Source organism: Amyelois transitella, chromosome 5 (genome assembly GCF_032362555.1).
Source record: "Amyelois transitella isolate CPQ chromosome 5, ilAmyTran1.1, whole genome shotgun sequence".
NCBI lineage: Eukaryota > Metazoa > Arthropoda > Insecta > Lepidoptera > Pyralidae > Amyelois > Amyelois transitella.
Window position 1 is genome coordinate 10,827,081 of NC_083508.1, and position 15,175 is coordinate 10,842,255.

The 15,175-nt window shown below is 35.9% G+C and overlaps 2 protein-coding genes across 7 annotated transcripts in view; both read left to right on the plus strand.

Annotated features, from left to right (window-relative positions):
• LOC106134506 (CD63 antigen) overlaps positions 1-15,175 on the plus strand; it is a 515,731-nt gene that overhangs the window by 45,064 nt on the left and 455,492 nt on the right. The window lies entirely within an intron of this gene.
• The window catches only part of LOC106134517 (paxillin), a 51,889-nt gene that overhangs the window by 18,106 nt on the left and 18,608 nt on the right, over positions 1-15,175 (plus strand). For 3 of the 6 annotated variants that reach the window (XM_060944490.1, XM_060944489.1, XM_060944491.1), the window contains exons 2-3: positions 12,298-12,536; positions 14,867-15,077. In XM_060944490.1, coding sequence (XP_060800473.1) covers positions 12,298-12,536; positions 14,867-15,077 — 450 coding nt within the window. Of the gene's footprint in view, positions 1-8,245; positions 8,464-10,207; positions 10,673-12,297; positions 12,537-14,866; positions 15,078-15,175 lie in introns of those variants that run through there. The other 3 variants (XM_060944488.1, XM_060944486.1, XM_013334596.2) reach the window with 3 other exon arrangements.

The window sequence follows — 15,175 nt, forward strand, 5'->3', positions numbered from 1 at the left end:
AACAAGACCTTGTTGGCCTAATTATGTTCGAGATGTACAAAAGTAAACTTGATACTAATAAAGTACCAGAACTGAAAATATTAACGGGAATCTAAATAAAGCTGATGTATTACAAGGTCGTGAATGTTTTCTTGCAAGCGGCAGTAGTATATCATAGGTGGATCAATGATGGTATGTTAGTTCTAATATATTGGTTGATAAATAATTTATGAATTATTATTAATCTCATTATTGTATACCTTGGTCTAGGCTAATCTGGTTAGTCATAAAAGCTAGTTGGAGTATTAGGGGGCCAGTGAAGAAAATAACAACCACATTTTTTGTTTTATGATCCCTTGATAATCTTTTTAAATGCTTTCTTTACTCTTTATTACTATACCGTTATACCATTGGTTTAATGATGATGCACTTCCATTATCGTGTTTTATAGATTTTAAATAGTGTTCGTCCATTTTTCTTATTAGATCACGTTTATCATATCAAATACATATATTAGTTATAACTTTCAAAATGAAATACTATTAACTGACACTCCAGAATTCCAGACTAATGATAAAACTCATTCAAACCTTAAAGTTGCAAAACCTCGTTAACGTCTATCATGTCATAAATAATAATAGATATTGATTCAGTTTAATAACTTTCACATCCCGTGTCTCTTTAGATATAAAATTGCTTATTTCCTTATTTGTTTACAGTGTAATAAATGATCAAGATGTTCAAGACTATAATAAGTACTTTAATTTTAAAAAAATATGCGGTTTCATCATGTTTAACGAAGTAAATGTTACATATACCGGATAGAGATTTTAGTATTGTTGATGACTTCGTTGCTATAGGACCAGTTACCAAAAGCAGTGGCTGAGTGGGCGACCACTATTCGTCTACACGGAAGCGAGCGTACTCTAATTAAGTAGATAATACCTAATTATTAGGTACTTCTCAGTTAGGGTTGTCGGTTAAAACAAAACTATTAATTTATTTATGTACATCAAGGATAAAGAATAGAACTTAACCTAATCAAAACTTGTAAGCAAGGGCACTACTTATTTCTAGAGAAATTTCTTCGAGTAGGCCCAGTATTGTATTGTCATTACCCTTTATTTTCTATTATGTAAGATTATAATATCAACTCGAGTTGCTAAGCTAAAATTGTCATAATTAGCATACTTACATACTAATAAAAATAAATTCCTGTGTGTATAAATAAACTCTCGATGCACATTCATAACATATGATCGATGGTCATTTGTTAATGTTATTTAATTAGTCTATAAAGATTTTTGTATGTTTTGTTAGAATCAATTATATATTTGTTACGTTACTTGTAACCTGAGCTCAATACTTGTTTTTGGGCCACATGCCATCTTCGTTAATCTATCTATATAATCTGTCTTCGTTATTTTAGCTATAATAAGTATACATACATACATATGTTCACGTCTATATCCCTTGCGGGGTAGACAGAGCCAACAGTCTTGAAAGGACTGAATGGCCACGTTCAGCTATTTGGCTTAATGATAGAATTGAGATTCAAATAGTGACAGGTTGCTAGCCCATCGCCTGAAAAAGAATCCCAAGTTTGTAAGCCTATCCCTTAGTCGCCTTTTACGACATCCATGGGAAAGAGATGGAGTGGTCCTATTCTTTTTTGTATTGGTGCCGGGAACCACACGGCATACATGTTTCATAACATAACATAAGTATACATGTTTCATCTTTCAATTATTTCTACAAGCTAGGTAACCCTATCCAGGTTCAGTACAAATGATTCGGCTTCACGGTCCAAGTCTCATCATTGGATACGCCATCCGTCACGGTTTGTTCTTCGTCATCGTCATTAGATACGAGTACCTTTTTGTTTGGCTCTCGGCTACCTCTCGCTTTGCCCACTTTGGCACTCTCTTTGGCTTCTCCAATATACTAAATCATACAATCATATACCTGTTTTATCTGTGTTAGAAGTCCTCCAATGGTGTTTAAATAAAACTTATTGGAATAATAATATTGGACTGCTAAGAAAACAGATGATAATAAGAATAGAAAACCTCAGTCGGCCACATATCCACTCAACCTACGTTAAGAACATTCAATACTTTTCAACATACAAGTATCACTAAGATATCTTTAGGTTCCCTAAATTTCTTTCTAACAAACACATAACACAACAGTCTTACTAGCCGTCTAAATTGCACCTTGACGGCCGCTATCTAAATAAACCACTAGGTAAGCCTGGCTACTATGCTTTACCGTTCATATCCGAACATGCAAGTACCCATCTAAGGATTCACTGCAATTGCAGCATTCCTCAACCGCCGTGTCCTGCATTCCCATCCGCGGGGGATTCCTAGAACCCCAGCTCCCTCCAAAGACCTCGTACCCATTAGGTACGCGCAATTCCTCACCACAATGAGATACGGCCATCATTAGAAGTTGTCCCACTGATCGGAACCATAGAGTCAGTCGTAGTGACGACAGCCGCGCGACCACTACGCCGCACGCGCGCATTCGATTTTTGTAAACGATTCGATTTAAGTGAGTGATGTGAATCGATTGTGCACGGTCAGGTGCGAGTGACGATAGGATTCGGCAATTTTCGAGTGGTAATGCGGTCACACTGTAGGCGTCTAATATTGTAGGATGAATTAAGACTTTGTATACGGTTGATAATTTGCGGCATGTTTTGTTGATTGATGATGCGACTGTTATAAAATATGCCCAAAAAAAAGATGTTCAGTTGAAATTTTTATTTTTGCAATTCCTTATTTCAATGTAAAATATATTAACAATACGTATTATAAACATAAAAAATATAGGTAAAATTGTTAATTTTGATTATATATTGAATTCATTGATACTATTTAGATCGAGCTCTTTGTCTAGACATGATGAAACGTTCACCGTCAGGAACTGTCATCAGTCAATCAAAAAAACATGACCAGTGTATGCGGCGCCGCAAGGGATCAGTTTATAGCCTATTAATAAAACAGGGCCAACATCGTCTGAAACACATAGACCTACAGTCATACCCAGATCTGGTGGTAAACCGTCAATACATGTCAGCCAAAAGGGATCAAATTATACTGGCGATATTTAAACTAGACAGACTGTGGACACTATTTGATGGTTTCCGGGATATGATCTGACAAATAGGCAACAGTACCCGCGACTCAATTTCATATATTTAAATTGCTTTGTGTAAAACGAAGACATTTAAAAGCTTCGCTAGTTTATGTCTCAGGGTTTTCTCAGCTGCTGCTGCTGAAGTTTCGAGTTTGACCATACGAAATGAAATATGTATCTTGACGCAGAACGTTCATAACTCAAATGGAATAGAGACTGGAACGAAACCGTAGCTTGGTTTACGGATTAATAAATTTCGTTGTGAAAATGTTTCAATAAATAATTTTAATTAAGCTTATAGATTGAAGCGGTAGGACCATAAATATCAATCAAGTTGTCACATCAAGCTGCGAACAAAATAACTATGATTTACGTTGACCGATACAATAACACTACTTTCGTTCGTCTATTAGGCTTGGTCCTATTCGTCAGTTCCTCATCTGTAGAATTAGAGTTATCAACGTCAGACAGTACTGGCAGTTTTAGAGATAAAACCTTACAATTAACCTAAGTAAGTAAGTACATTTTTTTTGTATCATTGCAGAAACTATGTCTCTTAGAAAAAATAATGAGAGAGGACCACATTCTTAACCATCTCCCGTATAAGACCAAGACAAAAAGATTAGAACTGTCGGTCAAATCTTTAGAATAATGACTGCCATAAGTGTCATTAGTAGACTGGATGAATGCACTATGTGGGATGGTAATCTTATTATCTTGAACTTGAGAAATGGTTCCTTTAGAATCTGTATTATAATTCATTAATATAACATCTATTCAACGCTCAAGATGAAAGATTATTATTAGCTTATGATTATATCTCTATTGAAATCGTGTTTGGTATAGGAGACTTGTGAAATTAATTAGCTCACTAGTGTATAGATGTAAAAATACCGATGTATATGATTTTGTTGATTTTAACACCGCATATTGTAATATAAATTGGACATTTAAGATTGATTAAATAACTTACATCTAGTACTTATGGTTAAACCAGGTACAAAATTAGTTATTTTCTATCGGGTTTTATGTTTGGTTTAAATTATATTTTGCATCCGGATTATATTAAGGCTTATATAATAGTGTTTGTTCGTCTAGGTATATTAAAATAAACGCCATCATAACTTGGTTTGAAAAACATAACTTCACACACTTGCTTTCTTCGTTCACGAGCCATTATTTTGAATAACCAACCTCTTTACACTGTCGTAACTAACCATAGAAATCTCCGTACATTGTATTAAAATAGTTGTTTTAACAAAATTGCGTTAACTTCACGCATTTCACATTCATAAACAAAAACATATTAGCAGTTACGTCTCTTTGTATATTTTCTTGTTAAACTTTCCCGCGTCGAATGGGAATTTTCATGCATTTTGTTATTCTCAAGTGTCACCATTACAATTTACAATACAATACACCCTGATTTTTCTAATTCAATACGGTTGTCTAGCAATCATTATTATTATAATTTTTTTATGTGAAATAAGCAATATCAGTCGTTGTGTCTTAATATAAAAGGTATAAAAATGGCTTTTGTTTTAAGCTTTTAGTTATGTCTCGACCATCAATTTCTGGAAAATACATATATTCATTGATTTATGAGTTCTTGACGCAAAGACAATGAAAACGCCTAAGGTTCGTTTTAATTACATCGTGGTGTAGGTTTCCATGGTCTTATCAGTCGGTTATACTGTTTTTATATGGGTGGCTAGCTTAGACCATGGGCAGTAGGTCTCATTTGAAGCTTTCGTATTACTTAAATGAATTGTCGCAAAATAATATTAGAATTTCTTTTATGATAGCGATCATTATGTGATGCTAAAAGTGAGAACGCCAAAAACATTGCGAAGAATAAAATTTAAAATTTGGTTAACTTTTCGGATGCAACTGAGTTTACACTAAGTTAAGACCGAGGACGTATAAAATATAGTTGTGTGTTTGTAGTTAATAAAATCAGTATAAGGATCAAATTTTATTTAAATGTAATCCTTATTCTTAAACATCTTACAGTAGAAAAGCTTTTTGAACAGAATTATAATAAAACTAGATTTTCCACCATTGTTTCAATTAAGTAAGTCAGTGTCCAATATTCGCAAATCCTCCGGAAGTATTATTCTCAATCATGCGGCATTGTTGTATAATTTACTTACATAATTGACGGCTATAAAACATGAACTGACCTTCGTTCCGCCCACTGTGATGGGCGCCGCCCACATCTCGTCGTCGGTCCAGCGTGGCGACCGTAGAATTCGGAAGAATATAAGACCATAGAAGCGTCCACTGCACATACAACTATGGGGTATAAAAGAAAACTTCATTGAATTGTTTCCAATAAGTGCTCTTGGAATTGATACCAATTAAGCCAAACGTAAAGCTGACGCATCATTTCTATAGTTTCAATTACAAATTGGCATATCTATTGTCTCATATTATGCCGATTTCTATGGCATTGACAGTTCTCAAAGTGGAACAAAGATGTTTTTGTGTTATCCCATTCAATTGGAAACACCATAAAACTTTTATGACTTTAGATGAGATGAAAATTTAGAATTGAGTGACTCAAGAGACAAGACATTTTATAAATAAAAAACCTCTAGTTGCAAAATATCTTGCTTGACAGCGAGCTTAGACGGAAAAAATAATATTTCATTCATTACAGCACGTGTGTTGAGATGATTGATTATTTTTAAGTAGGACGACTATATTATTAACTAGAGTACGCCCGCGGTTCTGCTCGTGTAAAACGGCAAATCCAAGAAATGTTCGTTCACCCCTAAACCACATAAGGAACAAATATAGATTTCAAAAACCCAGCGGTTTGGGTCAGTCTTTCAGTGTCCTCTTAATTTCGAAGTTTTGATTAGATTACTAGAGGCATCGTCTAGATATCTTTACAAAATCACAATCAGTATTTTCAACAACACAACATAATCTGTCGACGCGTCTTCATCCTTTTCTCGATTATTTTTTCGAATTTCGTAGACTTTTGACTCTTTACATTAGGTAAAGAGAGCAAAAAGTCTTAAAAAAAAAAATGTATCGAGTATTTTATCTACAGCTATATCTGTTTCACAGACAAGCATTCCAACAAGCCCGGAGAAATCAGGTGACACTAATATTGCTTTTCTTGTATGCTATAATATAACTTGTCAAGTTTTTGCCACTATGTTGTAGCTGCAAGACTTGTAATCGAGTAGTTTGTAACATGTCTCAGGTATAGAATATTGATATATGTATGTCATATCGAGACATCGATCATATCATCTGGGCTGTAAAAAACTTGTCTATCTGTCATATACAACTTGTCCAATGCATATTGATATTAAATAAAATGTATTAATTGTTTTAACGCTAATATTAATACAATGAAGAAGATATCTTTGCTTTTTTATCTCAAAAACTTCTAGATTGATTTTGATGATATTTGGGACTGAGGCAGATAAAACCTTCAGGAGTTAAAAATACCACTTCTTTTTTAATATTCCCACGAGAGCGAAGCTCCGAAATAAGCTAGTTATAAGATTTAACTTTTATTTTCCAAGGCTAAAAAGCTTAATTTGTTGTAAGGAGTAAAAGAGTGTAATAAATTTTGAAAAATACCATAGGGTACATTTTTAGTTAATTTAAAAAGAAATAAAATAAATTCAATACAATTACGCTGGCAGAATTGGCTGGGTTAGAAAAGGAGCCTACTAGTAATAAAAAGCTATCGCTATCTTTGTATTGGAAATTAACTTATTAAAAAGTTTTTTCAACTTCATCAATATTTATTTCATAAAATTTTGAAAATATTGAAAGAAATCAATTCGTCAGAGTTAAATTTTCCTAAAAAAAAAAGAAAACACGTGACTAGGGCACGGGCACCCGCCAACGCCGAAATCTTATTTTCAATGTTCGTTTTGAGGTCTAACTATCCTGTATGTCCTGATTTTTTTTACAACAGCAATATAACCTTTTAGCCTATATCGATAATCACAGACACCAATCCTTCAACGAGTTAATTTTTCCTAAGGAACACGTGACATGTTTTAGGGCGCCGGCCGCCCACGCCGCTTGTGTAATGGCGATGGGCGCCCAACGGTTCATTACCACGCGTGACCAATATCGTTACGTGAATGTTTTTATTTTAGTTCAACTCACGTAATATTATAATTATCAGGTTATGTAAATATCACAGGTAAAGTAAGACTGTATATGTAAAAAGCTTAGGTTTTATTTAAATAAGGTATAGGTATATAAATGTAAAAGAGAATACTGATTGATTCTCTGACTGACTGACATATTATCAAAGCTCAGAGAAACCTGGCTCTACAGATTTTAAATTTGGCATGTAGGTTCGTTATGTGGTCGAGGGGTGTACTATTTATTAATTTATATTCAGACGTCAAAGGCCCGTACAAAGTATTTCCCGAAATTAACGGTACGAGTAGGAACGGTTTTTAACGAGAGTTTTTATTATTCGCGGACAAAGCTAATACTTGTCGATAACAAGTATAAGTTTAATCGATTTGAAGTTAAAGGTTTAGTTAAGAAAATTGCACACGCCTGATTGACAAATTTGCAATGACTGCTATTAATACTGAATTCAGGGTGGTTTACCTCTAGACCCTATCATAATTTGATGTTTGCCTGCAGAATGCTTATAGGCGTAAATTTTGCTCCTACACAATAAGTGTGAATTGTAGGAACCTTGATTAGTTTGTTTATCCAATGACCATTACTTCCATGTACTAATCATTGCTCGTTAGACTCGAAACTATGTGTAATTTACTGGCCGAAGGCGTTTCTAAATATCTCGAAGGAAGTCAATGTTACGATATGAATGCGTTTGAGTGGAGTCTGAGGAAATCTCCACACGTTGTCTAGTGGTGTTCATAAATTTTATTCTTTTGCGTGTAAAAATATTTGATTCTTTCACCTGTTCACGCGGTTGTCTCCCGATATGTGTAATGGGGTTAATAAAGTTCGCGAAGTTAGGAAACGGCGGAAATGACCACCTGCCGGGAATAGCACGTCGCGTAACTCAGTCGTCGGTGCCACAGTGGGACCGCGCTATCATCCGACGTCGCTCGTGCCACAGATATCTACAAAAATAACCAGTGTAATCCCAGCCGTGGTGCGACCACGACTGCCCGCGAATTTCACACGACCCGCCTTTTATACCCCACTGTAGAGGGATGGCGTCCGTGCGCACGCGTTCCGCATCCCCCAAATCTGTCTCGTTCTCCCCCGTTCTTGAACGAAAGTACAGCGCGGATAGAGCGGGACCATCACATCCTCCCGAACTGAAATCAACTGACTGGCGAAAGTACTTCACGGACTTCAGCGCATACCTTGGTAAGTCAAGAGTTGGAGAATACCAGAATGATTCAAGAAGCTTTAATTGCACGGCCTTGCGCTATATTGGTTTCGTGTCAGTGGAGCGTTGTGGCGGTCTCCGTAAACAAATCTTGCGTAATCACATCTAATGCCACTGTACCGCTTTTGTTTGTTGTCAGTGCAGGTCACTCAATACAATCATTGACAAATGAAAGCAAATTGTTTGACTGATTTATCCGCCTATTCGAAGTAACGCAATAGAGACTTTGTTTTGACACTCAGGGACGTTTTCATATGTTCACTGACATTAGTTAAAAATGTATGTTGTTACTGTTATTCACTGTTCCATTTTAGATCTCTTTCCATCTAATATTGCTTTAGCTTTTTCTTCATGTTTTTCTTGAACAGGATTTACTTCTATTTCTTTTTCGTCTTTACGTAATCCCAGTTTCTCAAGCTAATAAGGAGCCCTTTCAACTTTTTCGGCAGTCGGTCGAACCTGAAGGCAGTTCGATAAAATTAAAAAAAAAGATTAAATTTTATTAAGACAAAATTAGTTGAGGCAAGAAAAAAATTAAACAAATAATGATCAGAAATGAGTAAGAAGTGCCCAAGTGTCATCTGTCAGATAACCTTGCGGTGAGGGTTCGGACCGCAGACTTATAACGTTGCATTGTTTACGACTATTTGCCACAAAGAGTATAACTCACCAGTTATAAATAAAATTTACGACCTTAGATAAAATGTGATCAAGACATCGAGTTTTAATTTTAGTCAATGATTGTTTGGTATCTTAAAACTTATCAACTTGGTCTACTCTTTTCTCTCTCTTCTTTGCGTGCTTTACACTCTCTGTCGTCACATTTATTGGCTATTAATTTCTGATATTTCTTCTATAATTTCATATACCCATGTTTGTGCAACTTTTGCCAAATCACTTTAAACGAACTCTAATTACTTTTTTATTACATGGTTTAAAAAATATGCTCCCGATGGAAAAATGTATAAGCTTTATCTTATACATTTTTCCATCGGGCTAGTCTTCGTTAAATCAGTTATATCGGTTGCCATTGCAATACGAACGATTATATAAATACTCCTGTTTGCATTTTATTCACAGGCGTCCTGTTAGCGTTTAGTTGCTTTGACGGATATTGCAGGCGCAAGTCTCATTGGGTTTTGCTGTTAAAATTAACCTAGGCAGTTCATTTGTGTGTGTGTATGTGTGTGTGTGTTTCGTTTTTATTTAAGTTTCAAATAAGACTATCCATAATTTTGTTATACATGGTGCTATCATTTAAACATGTCTAACCATTTTTTGTGATTTAAACCTTTTAGTCAGTATTTTGATTAAAATAAGGACATAGCAATCGAACACCCTTCACGAATTATTTGTAAAATTATCAGCATCATTTCAGCATCTTGAAATACACTGGTGTTCATAGGCTTTCTATAAACCTTTCAATACTTTTATCTCCCAAATATGTAAGATATGTCTCAACCTTTGTCCCTTATTCGCCACGAAGGAATAGACACCCTACTTTTGTTGCATCGCTAGCTATCGGCTATGTTATTAAATTACCATATTGACACTTATCGCATAATTAGCATACACGGCGCAGCCACGAGGCGCTTCGAGCCTACGTTAAGAGAATCATCAATGTTGAACACAATAATATTATATTAGTTGCGCGATTTTTGCAAGCGCTTACCGGAGGTGAATCAGTACCGCATTAGTCCATAAGAGCGCCGCCCGCGCCTCTTTGCACGTTCTAAGGATAAAAGATATTTAAATTTAGAATCCCTTCCTTTGCCCTTGCAGTTCTTTTTTCTTTTATACGGCGTGGCTTGCAAATTTCTCCAGTCAGTAACGCGCGCGATTTAGCTGCTAGTGATATTCCTTAACTTTCGAGTGTCATTATGTACAGACAAAGTACGAGTACACATTATACCGTAAACGATGACGTTTATGGAAAAATATTGAAATCTCCTTCGAATACTAAAAATACAAGCACGCATTATACTGTCAATGATGATGTGTATGGAAAAATATTGAAGCCCAACCCAATTCCGAAGCCACCTAGGGTGTTTTCTGATTATGAAGATATTTATGAATCTGTTGATGTTAAGAAGACTCTAAATTCGGATTATGAAGATGTCTATGAGTATGTCCAAGCTAGAGAGAAGACTGCACAATTTAAACCAACTATTCATGAGACTGTCGAAGGTATTTACATAAAAACAATAATTTCATATGCATATTTTCAACTATTTTTACAACTATTTGTATTTTTTAACTATTCTTTTTCTTGAAAAGTCTCTGGTCAAATTGAATAGATTTTAAATCTCAAATTCTGAGTGGATTCAAACTGATGTATGTATTTAAACAAACTTTATCAGTCAAGAAAACAACTGCATGCGTGGGTGTCCGATAAGACTTATGTCAATAGTTGTGTTATGCAAAATAGGATGACTACTAAATCATAACCTTATATTCGAGGTCGGAGGGGTTTTACCAAGAAGGATAAAGTCGTTGAACTTACCCAAAATGTAAACTAGTTTTTGGCAAATAAAGTAATGAACAAATAAAGGTTCTTCAAGTGTGTACTAAATTTTAATATCCAAGTAAGTAGCTCTCGAAGATTTTTCACGTTTCTAATTCTAATTCTGAAAAAGAGAGTATATCATATTTAAAACTAGTTGTATTAAGTTTTGTTTTTTATCTGGGATGGTTTTATTTTGTCTTTTTCTTCGTAATTAAAACATTACGTAGTTCCAACCTGAAAATAACAAGTCTTTTTTCTCTACTGAGCTTAAGGTCTTAGGGCATTTTTCAGATAAGGCGGCTTTTAGCCTTTTTTGTGTTCATAATTTGCAGTATCTTCAATTCTTTAATTTTCAAGATTTTTGTGCATTTGGTCTTGTTTTTTTTTTAATCGATTATTTTTGTTCCGTTAGGTATTTGAAACTTACCGAGTATTGATATTGGTAGAAGTAAATTTATTATTTATATATTTGAGCGTTGTATGCAACTATTGACGTTATACCTACAAATTGTGTTTCTTTAATAAGCACTTATGCTTATAACGAAACTCAACAACGAAACTGCAAACATTACATTACATTAACAATTTTCTTTTTACGTTTACGACAAGTTTAAGAATGATGAGACAGTTGAATGATTGAAGTGTTTGATGTCGATTTCTTTTCTAGTTTTAGTATTTATTAAAATTTTAAACAAATCACTAATAACAAACAATAGTCAAAATTCCCGTGTTTTATTGTACAAGCCGGACTTAAAGCCGTCTCATATAAAGACTAATTAGTTTAATCAATGATGTCATGCATAATAAATACACAGTATGTGATGTACGTCAATATGTTATATTGAAATTTATCCTGTAATATGGAACAAACACATTCATTCTATTTAAACACAGATGAAATTTTAACTTTACAGTCACAATTACATACATATAATCACGTCTATATCTTTTGCGGGGTAGAAAGAGCCAACAGTCTTGAAAAGACTGATAGGCCACATTCAGCTGTTTGGCTTAATGAAAGAATTGAGATTCAAAAAGTGAAGGGTTGCTAGCCCATCGTCTAAAGAAAAAACCCTAGTTTATAAGCCTATCCCGTAGTCGCCTTTAACGACATCCATGGCAACGAGATTGAGTGGTTCTAATCTTTTTTTATTAGTGCCGGTAACCACACGGCACAGTGACAGTTCGGTGGTTGGTCACAGAGTAATTAAATTAGCTATTGTATAAAACTTCATTTATTGACACCGCGCGCTTTCTGTTGTTTTGATAAGTAACTGAACTAATTTTCCATCAATTTCTATTTCAGATGCCCTGCTTGCCGACCTCCAGAACTCGATTAACCCTGGCGGCCGAGTTGGCAGCCCTGGTGCCAGGACTGCCTCCCCTGGCGGCCGCAGTTCTCCAGGCAGAACTGCCTCCCCTGGCCGAATTTCCCCTGGACGCCTAAGTTCCCCTGGAGGCAGCCTCAGCTCCCCGACGTCTACGGGATATGGGTCTATAAATGGATCGAGGAATATTAGCTCGGATTATCACAAGCCTGCGTCTGTAAGTATTTTATTCGTAATTTTCCCCTCTTTGTTCAACTTTATATGAGACTAGAGGCCGCCCGCGACTTCGTCCGCATGGAAACCCTATCAATCCCGCGGGATTTTCTGGGATAAAAAGTAGCCTATGTGTAATTCTGGGTCTTTAGCTACCCATATACCAAAGTTCATCGTAATCGGTTCAGAAGTTTTTGCGTGAAAGAGTAACATACATCCATACAGACATCCTGACATACTCACAAACTTTCGCATTTATAATATTAGTAGCATTAGCATGTCATCATAGTTTTGATAATGTATGTAGTTGTATAAGATTTTAATCACCATTAATTTTAATTATTGTTATAATTAAAATTCTAGTAGACACAAACATTATGAATATGTTTAGCAAAGGCGGACTTATCGCTAAGCAATCTCTTCCAGCCAACCTTACTAATATCAGAAGCCTACCACTCCGGGAAAGTCACGCCTATATCGCTTGCGGGGTAGACAGAGCCAACAGTCTTGAAAATACTGATAGGCCACGTTCAGCTGTTTGTCTTAATGATAGAATTGAACAATAGGTAGGTAAAAAGGCGCACCCTAGGCTCTACTCCAGAAAGGTGAAGATGTAACCGGTACTAACGCTAGATAAGATAAAGAACTAAATATGCATGTGCTTTATAATGTAATGGGTCAGGTCAAAAGTACCCGAAACCGCCGAGCTTGCATTAAGAGAGTTATGAATGTTGATGAAATGAAGGAACATACATACATACATATAGTCACGTCTATATCCCTTGCGGGGTAGACAGAGCCAACAATCTTTAAAAGACTGAATGGCCACGTTCAGCTATTTGGCTTAATGATAGAATTGAGATTCAAATAGTGACAGGTTGCTAGCCCATCGCCTAAAGAAGAATCCCAAGTTTGTAAGCCTATCCCTTAGTCGCCTTTTACGACATCCATGGGAAAGAGATGGAGTGGTCCTATTCTTTTTTGTATTCGTGCCGGGAACCACACAGCACTGAAATGAAGGAAGTATGCAGAGATCGTGGCAAGTGGAAAGAGGTAGTCTCTGCCTACCCCTCCGGGAAAGAGGCGTGATTTTATGTATGTATGTTTATAATGTACAAAGTTTCATCATTGAATTGCGGAACACATGACGTATCTGACTACCATTCCGAACGCCATTTTGTTCTGGATTCGAATGTCTCATACTGGCTGCAGTGACGTACGCTTTAACAGCAAACTATCGTAATTGGTCTAGTAAATTTACTCAATTGAATATTGACAAGTGCTATCAGTCAAGGTGATACGTATTTGGGAGTGTGTGCACGATTTTAAAGGGGGAATCCCTGATGTGCCCTAAGACAATAAATATGTATAGTAAATTTAAAGAAAAACCCCGAAACAATTGACAAATGCAAAAGTCAGTTTGTTTGTTTGTTATCCCCTTAACTTAACAGGTCTACTACTAAACTGATTTGGATGAAACTTGGTAGTTCCTACTAGAACGGAAATTTTAGTTAAACGCGGGATATTTCATAATTAAAAATAGCGCCATCTGTTGTTTTAAAGGATTATTACTGTTATTTCCTAAAGACCTGGAAAGCGTCCAATGGTAGGTTCAATGCCAATAGTTTCATAGAAACGCAGTAGATGTCTCTAGGCGTCAGTTGTTTATTACAAAACTGGCACTTACAAAAAGCGACGAATTTAGCGCAATTTACAAAAAGCGACAAATTTAGCGCCACTTACAAATAGTGATGAAATTAGGGGGGCCACTTACTAAAAGCAACTATTTTAATATAACCCACTAAAGCGACGAACTTAACGCCACCTTCAAAATAACACAGGTTTTTCGCAAATCCCACGAGAACTATCGTTTTTACCGGAATGAAAGGGTAACAAAGTCCTAGTCCAGACTCTTAATTATACTTGTATATACGCGAAATTTCAAGAAGATTGGTTTAGTAGATAACGCGTCAGAGAAAACAAACAAACTTACTCTCGCATTTAATTAGTATTAAATACATAGTCTGTAATTACTCCCGCGTATTTCTAGAATAAAACAAAAATATTTTTAATTTGCATTGCACAATACTCAGACATCTTCGTACAATCAAAAGCATAAAATCAACCTACTCAAATTCACTGTCAATTCGTCTTAGACTACCGTGTAGGGTAACCTAACGTACGGTTAGTTGCGCAGTCATCGCACTTTGCACGTCAAGTTACCCTATACCATTGCACGGAACACTAAGACGAGCTAATACAGGCAATTATATGCGGTTGACTGTACTTATGAACGAACTTGTGAAATCAACTGACAGTAATATTTGTCCACAGCCAACGTACCAGAACACAAGTTCAGTGCACGAGAAAGTGATACCAGTGAAATACAACAGCAGCCAGTACGGCAATCAGGCCGGTTACGGCTCGCAGTCAGCCGGATACGGCAGGACCCAGCGGGGGAACCTTTCGGAGCTGGACACGCTTCTGGATGACCTGAGCAACGCTAGATACGGCAGTTATGACAAGAACTACGCCGACAGGAATGGTGAGTGTCTTAGAACTTGTAACTCTGCAAAGTTAACCACAGAGAGTTGAACTGTTATAATAATAAATAATAAATAAATCATTATAAATATTTACGGG